Source organism: Rhea pennata, chromosome 9 (genome assembly GCF_028389875.1).
Source record: "Rhea pennata isolate bPtePen1 chromosome 9, bPtePen1.pri, whole genome shotgun sequence".
NCBI classification, from domain to species: Eukaryota; Metazoa; Chordata; class Aves; order Rheiformes; family Rheidae; genus Rhea; species Rhea pennata.
The window spans coordinates 1544273-1563905 of record NC_084671.1 but is presented as its reverse complement, the minus strand read 5'-3'; the positions used below and the strand labels follow the sequence as shown (position 1 = coordinate 1563905).

General features: G+C 39.0%; 1 protein-coding gene across 1 annotated transcript in view; it reads right to left on the bottom strand.

The window, feature by feature from the left end:
• The window catches only part of MME (membrane metalloendopeptidase), a 51914-nt gene extending 32984 nt beyond the window's left edge, over positions 1-18930 (bottom strand). The window contains exons 1-10 of the mRNA XM_062582236.1: positions 18862-18930; positions 16522-16602; positions 15420-15589; positions 14111-14146; positions 7139-7300; positions 5816-5896; positions 4983-5078; positions 4763-4881; positions 3675-3740; positions 594-728 (exon numbers count right to left, since the gene is read on the bottom strand). Of these exons, the coding sequence (XP_062438220.1) occupies positions 594-728; positions 3675-3740; positions 4763-4881; positions 4983-5078; positions 5816-5896; positions 7139-7300; positions 14111-14146; positions 15420-15579 (855 nt within the window). The 5' untranslated portion in view covers positions 15580-15589; positions 16522-16602; positions 18862-18930. The remainder of the gene's footprint in view (positions 1-593; positions 729-3674; positions 3741-4762; positions 4882-4982; positions 5079-5815; positions 5897-7138; positions 7301-14110; positions 14147-15419; positions 15590-16521; positions 16603-18861) is intronic.
• Between the last annotated feature and the right edge of the window lie 703 nt (positions 18931-19633).

Genomic DNA, 19633 nt, shown 5'->3' with positions numbered 1-19633 from the left:
TTTTGCTCATGAATGTTTGAATTTCCATTTGTTTTTCTCCATGCATTTTTAAATGCTAGCTATTTCTCCAAGGCATACTTTGAGAACAGTGTTTGATTAAAAATGCACTTGGAACAATCAGTAGTGTGGAACAGCTTGTATGGGACAAAGATTACTTTGTGTTGTAAGGCAGGCCAAGGGTTGGGAATCTACTGCTCTGACAACCAAACTGCAGAAGTAGAGAAAAGGAGAAAGAGAAAAGAGGCCCCCAACGTGTCTTGCAGAACACTTTCTAAAACAGACTGCAGAGAACCAAGTCTGTCTCTCTCTTGCTCTTTCTTTTTCCTCTTGAAGAACATCAGTGCACAGGTTAGGATAATGCATTTTGCTGCTTGGAAGACAGCTAACTCAAGTATTTTCCCGTGCTCATTAGAAAGCATCTCTTTTTCTGTGTTCCTTGTAGGTGCGCCAGACTCCACACATTTTTGATCAGCATTTGGCTCCACAAAATAACATTAGCTAGTAACTTAAATCAGTTAGTTTACAACTAGCTTTCTTAGATATTAAGAAGGAAGTCAGTTATTTAAAGGATACTTTTAAAATGTTTTTCTTACATTGGCAATCTCTTTCTCCAGATCCATAACTCTTTTCATTTCTTCAGAGATTTTGCTCTCATTGAAAGGAATATTTCTTTCTTGGAGGATTAGTTTAGCTACAGAAATCATGAAATCAACATAGGCAGAACATGCCTGCAAGAAAGAATACGTATAATTTAAAGACAAAACTCTTCAAAGTATTGTGTACCTTGATTTCCTTGAAGATACCATCATTTTTATGCCCTATTTTTCTTCACTCCTTTCTTAGATTTGTAGTAGTTTATTCTGAAATACTATTTTATCACAAATGGAAATTAACTTTGAAAATTCTCTCATGGAAAACTGTTCTATGAACTATTGTTCAAAGCTAAATATTGTCAACCACTACGCTGTGTTTTTATTATTTCAAATGAGACATTTGGACATTCATATTTAAACTATCACCAATGTTTTGCTAGCTGACTTTAATTGCAACTTCCAAAAATACTACTTCTAAAGAGCAGTGTTCCCAGAAACATAAAACCAAGAGAAATGTGGATGGAATTGTGTTGTATCAGCATTGTGGGAAAATTAACTCGCAGAAGCAGTGCAACTCCTCTATTGCTCCTTGGCGTATTTAGAAATCATTTTTCTGTAACTAGATTTCATATATCTAAATATCCTGTAGGTAGTATTCTATATATTAAATTTAATATATCTGAATTTACCAAGGATAGGAATAGAAATACAGAAGTGTATTCTTTTAAATGTTACACTGTAAAATATCTACAGATCTCTCACTGTATTTTACAGGTCTCTCACTGTATTTTAAAGAATTTAATATTGTTGTAATGCCTCTGATAATCCACAGTCCATCTTCAATAGAAATGCTGTTTTTAGTATGCTTTTTAAATGCAAATAATATATTAGATTTTATGCAAAACAGATTAATCTGCTATATCAATTACAAAAAAATTGTATTATTAAAGGATGCACGTAATCAACTTTATTAAAAGAAATATTTTGGTATGTTCAGGTTCTAAGGCAGTAGGACCCATTCCCTATAATGAATGATATATTTATACAACCATACTGTAACTACCTCCATTGCCACGGCTCTCTTGTCAGGCTCTCCTGCCTGCCAGCAATGCCGTGCTGTAACAGGCTGTGTGCACTGGAAACCTCTGAGCAGCTCATGAAAAGTACTGACAGCTGACTTCGAAAAGAAAGGTGGCTCACAGCATCCCACAGGACTAAACTCTCAGTGTTATTTTTAATCCAGATAGGTTATTTTACCAGAGAGAAGAGGCTATGAAATCCCCGACTGCTAGAACGAGGAGTCACAAAAGAGAGTGCCTACCAGGACTACAAATACCATTTTAAGTATCCAAATCAGTAAACAGTTTTTAAAAAATTCAATACAGACATGACTGAAAACCAGTAAGTCAACAGAGATCTTCAGATATCATTAATGAACTTTATTTTTGGCCTAATAAGAAGATCATTGCAAGGTCAATTAGCAGACAAAGAATAAAGTCAGCTAATTTCAGATGGACTCTGTAAATACTTCTGGATATGTTAATGGAAGCTTAGATGTCAGAATAACTCCTGCATAAGGTCAAGCGTGATAGCTCTGACAAGAGATGATGATTGTTAAAAACCTGTTTTTTCACAAATTCCATTTGTAGTTTTATGGTGAGAAGTCCTGACAAAGCCAGAGATTAAAGTGCAGAAGGCAGCGATCTTGTTTGCTACATAGAGCTCAAAGAGTAGAATGACACAGCAAGAAACAGAGCCAAGAAGAGGCTGCTATCAGAGTGCAACAGCTAAAGGGAGGAATACCTCTCTCTTGAAGTATTCATGCTTGTAAGAATAGTATGAGTCTGCCTTCCAGTGATGAATCTTTGTTTTTAAAAATACCATGTCCTCTACTTTCCACTAGTAGAAAGTAGTATAATACTTTCTGGTAGGTCAGAAGATTAGAGCAGAAATCCTCTTTTTGTGCTGTAGAGGATGTAGTAAGAGGGGAAGAAATCATGATACAGGTTCCCTGTGAGCAGGCTCCTAGAGGCTGTTATGTAATAATAAATTATCTGAACAGTTAATTTGTGAATGATTGTTGTTGCTACCATATCATCTGTAATTAAATGTAATCAATTTTAATTAGAGCATTAACCGTTAGCAGTTCATGTCAGCAAAATAGCTACAAAACCGAAATGTTCTGTATGCTTTCTTATCACTTCTGCATCTAGTTAGAAGGTAGAAAACCGACTAATTGAAAGCATGGTTTCAGCTACTACTAATTCTAATTCTTCCAGCTACTACTGCATGACTTCAGCAAGTACATATACTTAAGCCCTCAAGGACTTAAACCGTATCTGTGACTAGCAATGAGGGCTACACCATGTCAGTGCTAAAAAATTAATGAAAATATGTATGAATAATAAACATAAATACATACAAAATTTTAGGTATCTGAAATGTTCTATATGACATCATATACTTTAGCTGCTGCGTTTTGATTTAGAAATTGATTTTAGGGGACTGTGATCTTTTCAGATCTCTTATACAGAAAAGTCTGATCTTTTGTTCTGAATGGTTCTCTTTGTCTTTTTTCCTTTCTAAGCCTATTAGTGATAAAAATCATTTCCCAGTATGATCAGGTTGTATCTTCCTACTTACTAAGTTAACTCAAATAAATAAAATTTAGTGGATCAGTTCACTCTGGCGATGCCTTCCCATTCTAGGGGAAACATAGTATGAGAGCCACAATAAACACATAGTGCCTGGACTCCGCTGACATAGGTTCTTGCACACTTACCGTGGGTTAGGGTTATGTGCATTCTTGCGTACTTACTGTGTTAGAGCTTGTTTGCAATCTGTGACATACTCTTTTCTCATCTATAGATCAGTCATGTTTAAATGTTTGTCATTATCAATTTCTCTACTCCCATTTCCCCTAATTCTCCCAGTGATTTTTCCCAATAGTAGTATGAGAATCTCTTGGGGAAGGACTGATCCTTTGAGTGTCATCTTTGCATATTTCTGAGAATATGCCTGCCTTGAAAGTACAGATGAAAGCTTTTAAATTATAGTTAGTGATATGTAACTCCATCTTACCTCTTTGTATGCACCAGTGCATTCATAGTAGTCACGAGAAGGCAGGCCAAGTCCAGGCTGATCGATCTATAAATTCAAGTAAGAATTAAAACATGCTTAGAGAGAAAATGGCATGGCACTGTACTATTCTTTTGTCAATTACAGGTCGCTGATGTTTCACTCTTGCAAGAATATCTTCTGCTTATTGCTGGCTGACGAAAAGGGATTTTCTGTTCCATCCTCTTGGCCTCCTTTAATTCTTTTCACTCTCCTTATACTTTTTTTTTTTTTTTTAGTCTTCTGTTAGTGAACAATGCACACCGTGTATTACAGTGCTAAAATACTGGATGTACAGAAGACAAAACAGTCCGCAGACAAGCAAGGTAGTTACTGTATCTTTGAAATTCATACATGCAAATTAGTGAAGGATCTGTCCACCCATCTACATGAAAGATTAGCTCATCACAGCTCTTGCAGCAGCTGCATCTCAAGAGTAGCTGGTGAAGATTAACCACCTGCAATACTGTCTTCCTTGGGATTTTCCATCATCAGAGATCACCTTAGATTTACAGGCAGAGCACTCTAGACATACTCCTTACACAAATGTCCTCAGCCACTTCCATATCTGTGCGAGCTGACTGCAGGTCCCATTAATAATTTGGCATTTGAACACATTGAAAAGCCCCTTTCTTGGGGGCTTTTGGCCATATAGTCCATGTTCTCAGTAATGGAGATTTCTTCTTGGTGCACAGAAATTAGCTTCATGTTTGTTTCCTTCCATGCACTTATAAGTAGATCATGTCTGTCTTCTGCCAGTGTACATATGTATTGTGTCTATATGTCTCTGTATGTCTCAGTTATTCTAACCTTATTGAGAAAACAATGTATGAGTGCCAAGAATAAAGATACTTATCCTGAGAATGGATAGTACACTGTAAACTTGATAATTAACTTTGAAAACTACAGAGATTCATAAATTCATCTACTAATGGCTAACTAGTAAAATTCAGCTCACTAATTTTTCTTCTGGTTGCTATTTATATTTGTGATTCTAGTTACTTTGCTGCACTTTTATGATCAATAAGGCTATGCCACCCAGGGAGACTTACATGAATGATGTGTGTTGTGGAGTTTTTATCATCTGTGCCAACAAAAAAATTAATAAGGACCTTTTTCCCGTATCTAGAGTTTAGCTGTGCAATAGCTGTCTCAGCTGTCCATGTGGTACCTAGGCAAATGAAAGATGTACTTAGTCTCTATTTTTGGTAAACAATGAAAAATAGAGTAATTTAGAAATTTTAACTGAAAAGTAAACACAGATCAACTTACCGTAGGAAGACTCCCAGTTATCTGTTGCTACAGGCCAGTCAGATACATTTGATAGTAAACTGATTAAAGGCATTCCACCTCTGCTATCAATGGTAGCTTTTGGAAAAAATAAAATGAGTTACCAGAACATTTTAAAGCATAGAAATAATGCAATACTATTATGAGTTTAGAATACTGAAGCTGAGAAATCTGTTTTCACTATCAGCACAATAGGATCATGCTCCATGTATGATTATACTCTATCATTTAATTTTTAAAATATGTTTAAGTCATTACTGCAAACAATTTATGCAAATCCTTGGGACAGTGACATTGAAGAACTGTTGTATTTTGGCTCAGCAAAAAGCTTGAAATAATAGCTTTGAGAAGTACTAACTAGCACTGCTAAATGTTTTACTGTTCCTCTTTCTACTGGCAGCATGTAGCTCAAATTGTTGGAATAAATTATCTTCAGTGTCTTTCCAGAAGTTTGGTATTCCAGTTGTTTTCCTCTTTCCTGATAATTTCTACAAAAGACATCAACTCAAAAGAAATTTAACTGAAAAGATTTGAATTAAAATATCTGCAGCAATTGGAGAATTGAAGTAATGTAATCTCACGTAAAATATCAAAATTAAAATAAGAGATGCATTACTGTTTGACATTTAACTCTACAAAAATGATATGTTTTAATTTTCAGGAAGGAGGGTAAGAATTTCCTTTCTATCTTCTGTGGAATTTCTGTGGAATTGCCACAGAAACTAGGAGGATATAGGTACTGCTGATTGTGGAGGATGTGAATCTTTGGATGATATTTACATAGCCTATGTGCAATAAATTCAGGAGGAACTTACTTTCATTTATACATGATCTGTATAGAGTTTTTGCCTTCTGCACTGCTGTTATATCACTATTGTTTGGTTTGTCCAGGACATCTAAAATAACACAGAGAACAGTATATGTTAATATCTGATCTATATTGGAAAGATACTGAAGAAACCATAGAGGATATCCATTCCTAAGGACCAGGGGGTGGAGGATCACTGCTGCCTGTCCATCTCAGATTTCAGGCAAGCTTCTGCATTCAGAAGCTGAGGGGAAAGAGCTCTGGAGATGACATGCCCAAATATCTGAATTGTAAGGAATTGCTGTGAAAAGCCTCATCTGGAGCCTCTGCTTGAGCACTCCACTCCCTGCTTGTTGGCCCAGGAGCAGCAGTTAAGATCCCCCCTTGCCCACAGTCCTTGCCTGAGCTGCACTGTAGTTAAGCTGGACTTGGCCTTGTACCATGCTGGGCCTGAGCTTGTCTTGCTGACTTGCTTGCGGCCCTACAGCATCACTGTGGACTTGCACAGTCAACACCGGACTACTGGCTGAACCTGGCCACCATCCCCAGACCTGCTCTGCTCTTCTGCTTTGGGTCCTGCAGGGCTGAGTCCCTTGTCTGTGAGGCCTCTTCTCTTCTCTGCCTTGCTGTCACCATCAGCTTCTGTCTCACTGCCCCTTGTGGGGCAGGTCACTCTTGCCACTCCTTTATAATTGATTTGCTCCACAGAAACAGAAGCCTAAGGAACATCTTGACATCCATGAATTGCAAACCTGGCAAAACCAGAAGCTATACAGAATAGATAAAAGGTGTTTACTCTGGAGAGAATGATTTGGAGACTGCTTCATAAATATAAACTCAGGAACTTCTTTGTGTTTTTTTCATCTTAAAAAGGGGAGTATGGAAGATTTGACCTTACTACATTTTGTAGAAAAGTCTATGATGTGTCTAGTTAGAAAATTGCTCGCCTGCCTTCTGGCATGTAGCTGATAGAATACAGGTGTACAGGACATAGGGCCGCCATAGAGCAACCTCCAGCATTTCAGCTGACTTGGACACAGGCAGATCTCTTTCTTCTTCACCTAGTTTGGCTGCTGTTGTTAGTTCATGAGGGTAATGTGGATTTCAGCAGCTACAATATGCTGGTGAGCACGTGGAATTCAGATATCAAGAAGGTCCTAACAAGAGCATGTCTTCCAAGCAAACAGTTTGTGGTGGATTTATCCTGAATTGAATACCAAGAAACTGAAAGCAGCAGTATTTTAAGCTTCGCTAGATACACATCTTGTTAGGATTACATGTAAGCCAAAGAAGAAACTTTATATAGTCCACAAATGTAAACCCCACTGACCTTTTAAAACTACTTCTAGTTCGTCTCTTAAAATGTCAAAGTTACTATAACGGGAGCTGGTTTCTGGAATGATATTCCTCTTTAGCCATCCTCCACAGGCATATTGGTAGAAATCTTTACAAGGCTCTGCAGTGATGTCCATATTCTCAATAATTCGGGCTGCTGTAATACAAGACAAATCAATACATGAAAAATCTTTAAAAGAATAAAAGAAATAAAAAGAATAAAAAAGAACAAAAGAATACATTTTTTGCTCTGAGCAGAGAAGTAATAAATACACTTTAGAATAGGCTCAAGCCTATTTTAGTATTTCAGGCTTAGCAAAGTACTACTCAGTGAACAACAAAATATTTTACTTCCAGTAACTTTTATATTTTTCTGTTGCCTGTTTACTGAAGAATAAACTGACTCTAATGTTCCCAATCGTCATTCTGAGCATTAACTAGGTTTTTAAGTAAAATGTAAAATGTAACTACCAGAAATTCCTGGAGAGCAGACTTATTTGAGTGCCTACACAGGTAAAGTTCTCACCACACCTTGTTGTACAAGGCTTAATATAAGACCACAGCATGATGTCACAAACTGCAGCCATTTTATGTAAAGGAGAAAAAAATAGCAACAAACAAAAGACCGCATTATTCTTTGTATATGTTTTCCAGGGATATATCTATCATCCAACATATTTCATTTAGCGGCATTGTGAAATACTCATAGGACCCATATCAGAAGGAATGAAGGGCCATCTGGCTACCCTCCCTGCTCTTGAAGAAAACAAGGAAAAAGGCAGGATGTTTGGGCTTTTAAGTGGAGAACAATTTCCACAAGAAGGATCAAGTGTAATAGGATAGTTACCCTACTTGATACAACCTATAAAAGAGTAAGATCAGAGCCTCTAGTGAAGAAGGAGCAGGCCTAAGAGTACAAGGTAAGTTAGATATTTTCCACTGAGGTGAATCTCCTGCTAAAATATTGATGGTAATTTAGTTGTCATTCTTGGGAATTCGTATGGAATGGATGAGGCATCATAAGAATGAAGGAGAATTAACATGGCACCTGTCTTTCAAAAGGAGGAAAGGAGAAGCCAGGAAATTATGGACAACTCAGATGAACTTCAGTTCCTGGAAAGGTCCTGTATCAAGTAGTCAAGCAGTTATTAACAACTCAGAAGAAAGCAAGGCAATACGAGTTCACTGAGCTATGTCATGTTGATTTAATTATCTTCTCAGGGTACAAGACTTGCAGAGGAGCTGGAAGTCCTTACAGGAGAAGGAGCTGATGACAGAGATCAAAATCTATGAGGAGTTTAAGTCTCTCACACAGTATTCTTATACACAGTCACCTAACATTGTTTTGTACAAGATTTATATGTGATACTGGAAAATACAGTCTTAATGCTGTCTGTACTAAGGGGATAAACATAATCAGAGAACAGATACTAGTTCTATCTCAAAATGCAAGGATCTGTTCAGTCTTACTCCACATGGATCTGCTGTGGCCTAGCACCTGGATGATGCAGTAAGCGTACTCTCTGCTAAATCTGCTGGTGACAAGAAACTGGGACAGACTGCAGATCCTGTTGCAGGATGGGATTAAAACGTAGTATTTTCATGACTAATTGGAGATGCAGTCTGAAAAAAACAGTAGAAATAAATATGAAGTAATATGAAGAAATATGAAGTAGTATGTAATATGAATATTACATGTAAATACAGAATAGAGAGGGACGACTTACGGTGCAGCAGAAGACTCAAGATTACAGTGAATTGCAAATTGAATATAAAGCAGTAGTGTTGTACCTGCAGAAAATACAAACCTCATTCTGGAAAATAAAAACAGTAATATCACTTCCAGCACAAATACTCATTTGCTCTACTAAGCATAGGTAAAAGCCACCTTTCCAACGGTACTGCAAACTGAATACTTCATCAAAAATGTGGGGCAAATAAAAATCAGGCAATTAAGAATAAACAGAGGTCTAGAACATTAGGAAAGATTAGGAAATTGTGAATGAACTGAGTTGTTTAATCTAAAGAGGAGAAAATGAAGGAAAAGAGGAGAATAGTTTCCCAACACAAGTCTTCCACAAAGAACAGTCCAATTTGGTCCAGGTATACATTCAGCAAGTAGCAGTGGTCTTTCACTTCAGCACACAATAACCTGATGATGTAGGTTAATAATTAAAAATCTTTTTAAATATAAGGATAGTAGAGCTCTAGAAACAGATTATCTCCAGACTGTAGAGTCTTCAGTACTGGCAGCCTCTATAAACAGGTGAGATAAATACTGCATTGGTATAGTTAACTCTGCTTGAATAGGAGGATGAAGTAGATGTTTTTTGTAGTCTCTTCCAACTGTGCAGTGTTTCGATTCCATAAAGATTTGGGATTATGGGGCAAGGAACAACTGCAATCTGAAACTGTAGAGACAATATCTGAAAAGGGGGAAAAGGATATTAGAAATAGAGAAGTAGTCACTAAAAATGAAAAACTAAAATACATTCAATCCTGAAGGAGCTTTTAAAGCAGAACTGTGCAAATAACGTGTTTTACAGATTGCTAGGATTGAGATGATTGACATTCTTTTTCTATCATCTTAAGGCTAACTATGATTAGAAGTATTACAGAAGATACAAAAAAAGCAAGCTATATGATTCATTTACATTTTATCCTAGAAAACATTTAATACATAATCCGCAGTAAATAGTCTAGAACAGACATTTAGAAACTACTTTCAATTAGTGGTATAAGTGGAATGCTGGGAGCAAAAACAGACCATGTGAACTGATGCATGCTGGAGCTGGTATTCTGTGCTCTGGAAATTGCACATAGCAAAACCGAACAAAAACACCCACCCACAACACCATCCCTGCCCTATTATTCCCCATGTACAATATGTGTATTGTGCAGAGGTGAACTCAAGTCAGAATACTTGCAGCAGACAAATCTGTGAATTGCTTTCAATCTAGACACTACAATTAAGTAATATAATGTATTTTAAGTAATATTTAAATATGTTGGCTCAGCTGAATCAAATATTTCAGCAGTTAATGATGATGATGTATTATTGAAGTTCTTGTCAGGAAAGTTTTCCTATGTTTTCCTGTTACAATTGCATACCATTTGCATTCTCTCACTAATACTAGAGCAGTTATTGTCTCTTCTGCATTTGATTTTCTGGACCTACTCTGCATTTTCTCTTAGAACTGGTACTGCTTCTTGGTATCCCTATTGACCCTATTAAAGTGGCTAGTCAGAGACCTCATAGTCATTGACTAATGTTGACACGAGATTCTCAAGCAAAATCTTTTCTTGATGACCATTTCCCAGCTGCTGTTATTAAATTTTCTGCCATTTTTCTTTTTTGTATTCTTAAATCATTAGTTTTTTCGAGGTTTTCTCCACTAGTATTCTAGCACCAAGTCTCTCAGGGAAGGGAGAGATGCCAAGAGCCAAGCAATAGCTAGTTACATGTCTGAATTTCCCTGAATCCTGAGCATCCTTCCCGTTTTTCAAACATTATTTTTAGTAAATGGTGAGACTTGTGATTACAAGTGTTCATTCCTCCCACATGGGCGAGTTAAATATTTATAGTTATTTCCCCAGTACTTTCAATATTTTCCATGTCTGTTGCTCTGGCAGAAATGAGATGTGTAGGCAAGCTGTAGTATTTATGTTTGCTTGCTTTTTATTTTCTGTTTTTCTTGGAATCTTCAGTTTGCTTAGGAAAGTTACATTTGAGGCCAACATCTGATGGTTTTACAATGTTCCAGTGCTTGGAAGATGGAAAAAAAACATGAACTGAATACATTTTCAATTTTAGGCTGCCTAAGCAGATACGACAAGCAGCATTAAGAAATACCATGTAAATAGGTGCAATGTCTAGCACCTGATTCTTTTCTTGCTGAAGTCAATGGCAGGCTGACTTCAATGCCAACAGCCAGAAACTGTGGAATTCAGTCATGTTTTCACCAATCATGTTTTTTCCAAGTGTGGCACTTTTTTTTTTTTTTTTTTTTTTTTTTTAAGTTCTTGAGAAATCCAAGCATCCAGCTCTACCATCATGTCTGTTAGAGCAACGGGTTTACTTTTGCCTGTAAACTCAGAAAAGAGGCAATGGGCACAAACTGAAATACAAAAAATCCATTTAAACATAAGAAAAAAATTTCTACTCTGAGAGTGGTCAAACACTGACACAGGTTGTCCAGAGAGGTTGTGGAGTCTGCATCTTTGTAGATAATTAAAACTCGACTGGACACAGCCCTGAGCAACCTGCTGTAGGTGACCCTGCCTGAGCAGGGGCACTGGACTAGATTATCTCCAGAGGTGCCTTCCAATCCCAACTATTGTGTGATTCTGTAAACTCTGGTATCTTGATCTTTATCTGTCTAGTTTGTCTTACTTCATTTAAGGGAAGGTAAATGTTTTCAGTGGTTCATTTTATTTGTGTCCTAGCTCCAGCTATTTGCTGTAACACAGGTAGTTTGGTAATTATTATCACTCCTCTGTTTTAAGGGTATACTTATGAGTCCCTCTGCTAGGCTAGAGCAGCACTGAAAGGGCAACATTGTCCCTTGGATTATTTTGGCATGTGTTAGTGCATCAACAACGATTCTAATAGCCAGGGCTGGACATCACAGCTGACTTGGTCAGTGTGGTACGCCAGCTCTGTCATAAAATAACAACAGCATGGAAGAATCTTATGATGCCAAGAAAAGATGGTTCTTATCCATTGTCATTTTTGCAGAAAAACAGGCAAAAATCCACATCTTCTGTACATGTGGCAAATTACTAACAATCTATGTGATCTCAAACCTTGTTTTAACCTTGGAATCAGGTTGTTTTATTTTTAGTCAGCATCTGTGCACCTTTGCTTACTACCATAATACAAAAACAATTATCATAGCATTTCTGTTTTTAAAGCCTAGACTAGGTAATATTAATTAGAATATATGCAGATCAAATGTTAATAAAAACTTCAAGTATTGTGAACATATGAGAGTTCAGTCATGGAAACTGCAGTCACACTTAGGTCTTCAGAACATATGTATTAGGTATTCTTAGGAGTGTAATCTGCACATGTGGACCTCAAGTTTTTCTCTCAAGACAGCCATCCATTACCTAGCTGATAGCATGGGTATATTAAAAATCAGTGAAATGTGATTTTTGTTACCAGCCGAGCCCTGAAGCACACAGCTTGGTGCCAAGCACATGAATTGCTCCTTTGAAGTTAATAGAACCAGACAAGCTGTGCAGAATCCTGAACATTCTCTAATACCTGATGCCCAAAGAAGCTTCGTGATATGTTCCTGTCTGTATACACTGAGACGTTTTTGCTCTGGAAATAATCAGTGTGAGACTGATGAATATTTTGATATTTTAATTACAATATCAAGTGATTCATACCTGTACAAATGCAGATAGAGCATGGTATAGTTTTCATTATTTTTCCACACTGCTTTGATGAACAAGCTTCTTTTTTAGTTGTTGTTTATTGAGTTTCCTAGCTATGTAGAATGTAGAGCCTTGTCACAATTACTATTAATGATTAATTTTTTTGTAGTAATCATAATTCTAAGCTGTTGCTTTTAATAGCTTACAAATAAAGTAATACAAGCTGATAAAACAACCAGTGACCTGGGGAGGATATGGGAGGGGAGAAAAAAAAGTGCTTACCTAGGTGAAATTAGTATGAGAGATACTGAAATTCCCTATTCTCAACAGTTTGTCCTATTTAAGTCAGTGTATGCAATGCTGAAATGTAATTACATAGTATCTTTGTATATTGCAGTACAGTACAGATTATGGTCAGAAGTAGGTTGTCCAGTTTGATGACTTTGCTTTTGCATCTGTTCATATCATTTGAGGTATAGCCCCACAGCTAAAATGTAGTTAGATTAAAAATCAGACACACTGGTTCCTCTCAAAATGCTTACAGTGTGGTGTGTAAATATCAAATATTAATACTTGCTAAAATGCAAAAGCTATCTTTGTTGCATTTTTTTTTTTTGTTCGAAACCAGAATGTGCAGTTCTTGCATATGTAGTAGCATTTACTCACCTTTTCTCTTGAAAATGCTGTAATCAAATTACGTATCTAATTTGATGACTTTTCAAACCACAGTATGAGCTTTCAGATGGCAGAGAAAAACCTCGGTGGTGTAACTAAGACACGGTGATTATTACCTGAAATAACTTCTAAGAGATATCTACACTATGCGGACAGCAATGTTTCAGTTACTCAGACAATGGACTGCACCAAGGCACCACTAATGAATGATTCCACTAGGAAGCATTGTGAATAGAATGGGGAAATTTAGAAGTAGATCAGGCAAAAAAGGGAGAGCAGCATTAATTGATCAGCAAAAGAAGACAGAAAGGATAAGAGAACTACAGCTGAAGGTAAAGGGAGAGATACGTAATATGGAGCTCAGCATTTCTTTAGGGCTTTTTAGTAGCTTTCTAGTAGAGTTTAGACTAGGATATAAGGAAGAATTTTTATGCAGTTATTAATAAAGTATGAAGTCAGCTTGGTAGACTGTGAAATCTGGAATTTTTCCTGGACATTAAGATCAATACTGCATCTCCTCAGACAGTAGCAAGTCACCTTTAATGGCTATCAGTGATCAAGATTTTATGACTTAGCTTTTCCAGTAACAGAGTCTCTCAGCACCACACCATCTCCCCACTTGAATTCTGACTCAGAGGGGGAAGAGCCACCTTCTAATTCAATTAAATCGTTTTCTGCAGCCAGTGGCACTCCTCGGCAAGTCTGTAATATTAAACTAGCCAGACCCTTATGACTTTGTAAAATTTCATAATACCACATTGCCAGAAATATGTTAAGAAAATTGCTTGGGTTAGCAGACCTCATGGCTCAGTTTGCCATATTTGTTTGCAGCTAGCATTACGTGGTGATAATGGATAATTTCTTTTTTAAGTATATCCATTTATAAGGTATGTATTTTCATTCTTACCTGATTTTATACAGTCTGATGTCTTGCAGACCCCATCTAAAAAGGAGACAATCATGCCCTTAATTTCTTCTGAAAGTCAATGTAGTAAATGCTACTCTAAGTTTTATTTTCGTTGACACAGTCATAATTGCATTTCACTATAGTATACAGTAAGATAAACAAAGAACCAGACCTTGCATTCAGTAAGTGAATGTTTATAGGATCTGGCTCTAAAAATACTGTGATCTTTTTCGTTTTAAGGTCATTCAGTGCTAGGTGACTACCATCATGTGGAATCTTTGTAGGCATTACAGGAAAATGTTTATCACTCAATTTAGAGCTGGGCAAAATATTATTTTTATGAAAAACAAGAAACAAAAACAGTTCGTGTGGACTGAAGACAGTTGCAAATTCAGTTTGAATTTATGAATTCACTGCAATGAGAAGATGATTTTGGAGGAATTATATGATAATTTTGAGACATTCACGCTTCTAAACAAAATACAAAGCTCAGGAACATGAAAATGTTTCCTTTTAAAATTTTAAAAATACAACAATTTTTATTTTTAATTTCAGAACGGCATTTTCCCATTCCATAATTGAACTAGACCATAGTAAAAAGTTTTTAAAAGTAAGTACTTCAAAATAAAACAAAGAATTTAATTTCTAATGTAACGGAACGGTCTAGTTTGACCCAAAATGTAAATTATCAGCTTCTCTATATCGTATTTTGCAAAAATAACCAAAGTATTTCTGCCTGAAATGAACTATTTTCAAACATTTTGGTATGACTACTGAATCAGAAAACCTATTAGTGTGACTATACGCACTAAGAGTCTTTGCCTCAATATCCTGAAAAAGGATAGGAAAAAAGGTTTTTCTTATATGGATAGGAATGTGAAGGATGCATTGTAGTTTGGTTTTCTTCAGAAGAGTGTGATATATTGTAGAGTTTGGCTCATTTTCCTGTAATTTATATATACATATATAAAAATGTGTATATATATATATACATATATATATGAAATAGGATTACAATGGAGCAGCTACTATCATCTGATTTTATGTACTAGGTAAGGTAAAGCATTGTATTATCAGGTGAGTAACTCTCAGCTGAACTAAGATACTTTCTATTACCTGAATGTAATGCAGCTATATATACGATGTAACATACTGTCTTTTCTCACACCTTTTAATATACTGCAACTTCAATATTATCTTTAATTCAAACAATTGGATTTTATTTGTTAAAACATTTTTGTGTAATTTCATAAAATATTTTCATATTCAAATACATTTATTCATTTGAAGACAGTTTAAATGTACTCACCATCATATGTTGCATACAGAACTATCATTGTGATAGCTACAATAGTTAGCAGAACCACTACAACAGCTAGCCCTATTTCCAGGGCACTCCATCGCAGTTTTTTCTTTGGTTTTGGAGTATTCATTTCAGTTATATCCATCTGGCTTTCTGACTTGCCCATAACCCAGAGTCTAAAAAGGAAAAGGGAAAATTCACTGAGGACTTCTTCAACTACACAGTAACAAAAATATTTCCTGTGTGAGAGGCTTACAAACATGAAGTGTTACTTAGTAAGAATGTCAGTCATGGAATTAAAAATACACAAATACATACCACCTAAGAGTGCTTCCTTCACATGAAGAGGCCACCAAATACAAAAGGAAGGCCAACAAACGAACACCTGTTTTTAACACTCATGTAATTTAATCTGTTACAATGGTACAGGAGTTCACAGGCAAGCAAAAGGCAAGTTTTACTGCTTGAATAAAAATTAACTTAATCTCAAAATTGCTGATCTAATGCCAAAGGTCAAAATATGCCATTGTGCTTTGCTGTCATTTTAAAAAATCATGTAAGCAATTCTTGACTATAGCTTTAAAGCTGTCACTAAAAATAAGGGAGAAAAGAACAGGCTCTGCTGAGATCCTGTCAGGTTCACAGATAATGAATCTTTACACTAATTAAAAAAAACATGTGACCAGGTCCTCTTCATTTGAGGTTAGACCAATGCAAACTAGAAGCAATCACAATACATAGATGCAGAACTGGTGGGAGTAAGAACAGACTCAGACATGCTTGCTCACAGAGTGTACATTCAATAATAGATTTTGAGATAGCATTTCTGCCATTCTGTAAAGATTATTTTGGCTGCTTTTTGCAGTACTGCTGTTCTAAAATTCTTTGCCTTGTCCTTGTACACTCTCACTTGCTTAGGACCAAACCATTTCTTCTGCTAATGCAGATTCCAGTTCCTATACATATAGCAATGAGTGGAAGTTCTTGACAGTTGCAGTTCACAGCATTCACAGAGATGGAGTTCCCCCTGTCCCTTTCATTCCACAGGGAAGAATATGAGTGTTCCACTGGGATGAATAATGGAAATACCTATATTGACCAGACTTACAGGAAGCTCAACCAATGGTGCAGGGGTAGGTCAGGGCATTAAAGTCCTCTTGTATTCATCACATCCTTTATTTCCCACTTTCTGTAAGTAGGAATAGAAGCAGTAAGAAAGGAGCCCTTCTCAGCTGGTACGTATCATACATTCAGGTCCAAGACTGGAACTTCAACTATTTCAAACTGGTTTTAAGTTGTGTGTTGCTAGCCTCTGTTCAGTTTTGTCAAGTTCCTGTGGTCTTTCAGATACCTAGTCCTTGCTTTTCCTCTTCACCTTTTATTTCTATCTGATTCTCATTTCTTGGTTTCAATAAGCTCTTTCTATCTTTCATGTCTACCTTACAAGCTAGCTCCTCCACTGAAAAATACATAACTAAAGTGTGTATGTTTGATGATGAACTCCCCTAATAGATGTCGAATAATTCAGTTTCATGGATCTCAGTAAAGAGAGATTTTGTATTTCATGAGTTTGTCTCATGCTGGCTCAGTGGATCCCTGACTCTTTCAAAGTAGTAGTATTTATCTAAATGAATGAGAGACTATCATTATTTCAGTGTCCCTTCTCCATTTTTGTCACTGCTCTCAGGACATCAAGATGTGTTAAGCAATAGATGGTCCCAGAATCATAGGTCTTCTGTAGGTCAGGAGGCCAAGTCCTGCAAGGTCTGTCCATGCTCTATCTTTGCAAGCCTATAGGGACCATTAGACCTTTCCTGATAAGCCACTGTTTTGCTCTGAAGAGTAAGTTTTTGGTCCAGTCAGCAAGTGGTTTCTGAGAAATAAGCTTATTACATTACATTATTACATTTGAAATATCAAACAACAGATAAAAGTGAGAACTCTTTGGAGAAATTGGCCCTGCATTAACTGTGAACTAGAAAATCACAGATAATATAAAAGCAAATGAAGCATTACACCTTTCTCACTTCCAGTCATAATAAGGAGCAGAAGATCTTCACATTGACTAAATGCTGACCACTCCCAGAATCTTCTGAAACTTGAAGCCTAATTTAAAAAGTGATGCTTGTCTTTTGACTCTGCAAGTGTCTTAAAGCACTGAAAATAGTCTATTACAGCAGCAAGAAATAGTGTACCTTTCATGTGGAGATGTGCTTCTTACAGTCAACTGAGTTTTTCTAAGCTAATCTTTCTGTTCCTGCAGGAGTGTTCCTCATATTTTAAGGCATCCCACTGACTAGTTTTTACCTCTAGTTATTTGGAGAGCCTATTGTGCCTGCATTAAAGAATGCGTAGTAAAAGCTGCTTTATGTGCTAATTGCAAGCACTGCAAAAATATAAAAACAATTCAAGCAGATAAAAACTGACATATTGTGGCTTTCTTCCCTCTCTCGGAGTGCTCCTGTGATCCCTTCTACCAGCTGCTTCTAAAGCTTAGATACAACAGACAGCTATAAGTTTTTGACTTACCCTGGCCTAGGTGGCACAGCGAGTTAATTAATGCATAGCTTTTCATTTTGGAATGTGCATGTTAAAAATTTATTTGTGGCTTACCTAGTTCTGAGCCTAGTCTCTGCAGAAAAATATAGCATGTCATAAAATCACTATATAATGATATATATATGTATTATTTTACATAAATTTTATATATTTTTTTTACTTTCACAGCGTGTATTGTATGCATGTGGATGAGCTACACCAGGACTATTTCAGCAAGAGCAAGACACAGCTGTTAAGGATGACTAACAAGTGCCACCCAGCATCACTGTGGTAAGCCGAAGTGTGGGCTACTGTCTCCTGCCGCTCCCCCCACCTTAACGAGCAGCCGGGTAGGCTGGTGAGGAGCCTGCAGCGGTGCTTCGCCGCACAGGTCTGTTCCCTGGATACGAACCAGGCGCCGTCTTCCCCGTGGTGGCCTCGAGCCGAGCCGGGGCAGCCGAGCTGGGGGCCGCGCCCGCCGCCGTTAGGTGGCGCCCTGGGTCGCGGCGGCGGGGGAGCCCGCGGCGGCGGGGGAGCCCGCGGCGGCGCCGCGCCGCGCTCCGGCCGGGCGGGCAGGGCGCGAGCGCTCGGCTCCGGCTGCGGAGCCGCAGCGCTGGCGGTTCAGCGCCGCCGCTCCAGCGCGGCGAGGATGGCGAGGTGGCCCGGGCAGCAGGGCTGCTGCTCAAAGGAGGCGCGACCCGCGGCCGGTGTAGCACGCCGCCGCCCATACCCAACTTCCCGGTGCCCAGAACACGCGCCTCAGGGAACCTCGCAACTTAGGGACGGAACTAATTCGGGACTGGCTGGAAGCCCCAGCGTGACGGCTGGGGCAGGAAAGCAGCTGCCGGCCCCGTCCCGCGCCACCGCCGCGCCCGTCCCGCTCCCGCCGCGCTCGCGGCCCCGCACTCACCGACTGGCGCTCGGAGCGGTCCGGCCCTGGGGCCGCCACGCACATCCCCCAGCTGCGCCGGGCGGAGGCGGCGCGGGGCGCCCCGAGCCGGCGGGGCAGCGCCGCGGAGCCCCGGGGAAGGCGGCGCGCAGACTAGGCTGGCGGGGTGCCGGGCGGCCGCCGGCGGGGCTCAGCGCCCTGCCCGCCCGCCGGCAACGGCAGGGGCGCGGGGCGCCGGCATCGCCGGGACATCAAAGCCCGGGCGTTCCCTGCTCCCCGCGCCGGCTGCGGTGGGAGCTGGCTGCTGCTCGCCGCCGCCGCCGAGCGAAGCTGCTTGCAGTCAAAGGAGCCCTTGTCTCCGGGCTGCCGGACGAGCAGTTCTCCGGGTGACCTGAAGGCTTCTTCCTCTTTGCGATCACAGAAATGTGATGGGGCAGGAAACAAACAAACAACCCCCCCCCCCCGCTCGACATCAGTAAACCACGCTCTTCACCTCGCAGAGCTTCCCGCGAGCGCTTAGGTAGAAGAGAGAGAAGGGGCTGCAGCCCGGGCACGGGCAGTGCGGGTGTGCATTATGTCCGATGGAGCTGCCCCGTTCTCCACGTGGGACTGCAGGCTTGGGAGGCCACCTCTGTCCTACGCTCTCCCCAGAGGAGGGTGAAAGGCACCGAGGCAGTATGCAAAGCAACAGCTGGGCTGGAGTGCAAAAGCAGGCTGCACCTTCCTTCCTCCTCAGGCTTTTCCTTTCTCTCCACTCAGTTCAAGAAAGGGACAGAGAGAGGATGCATAAGGT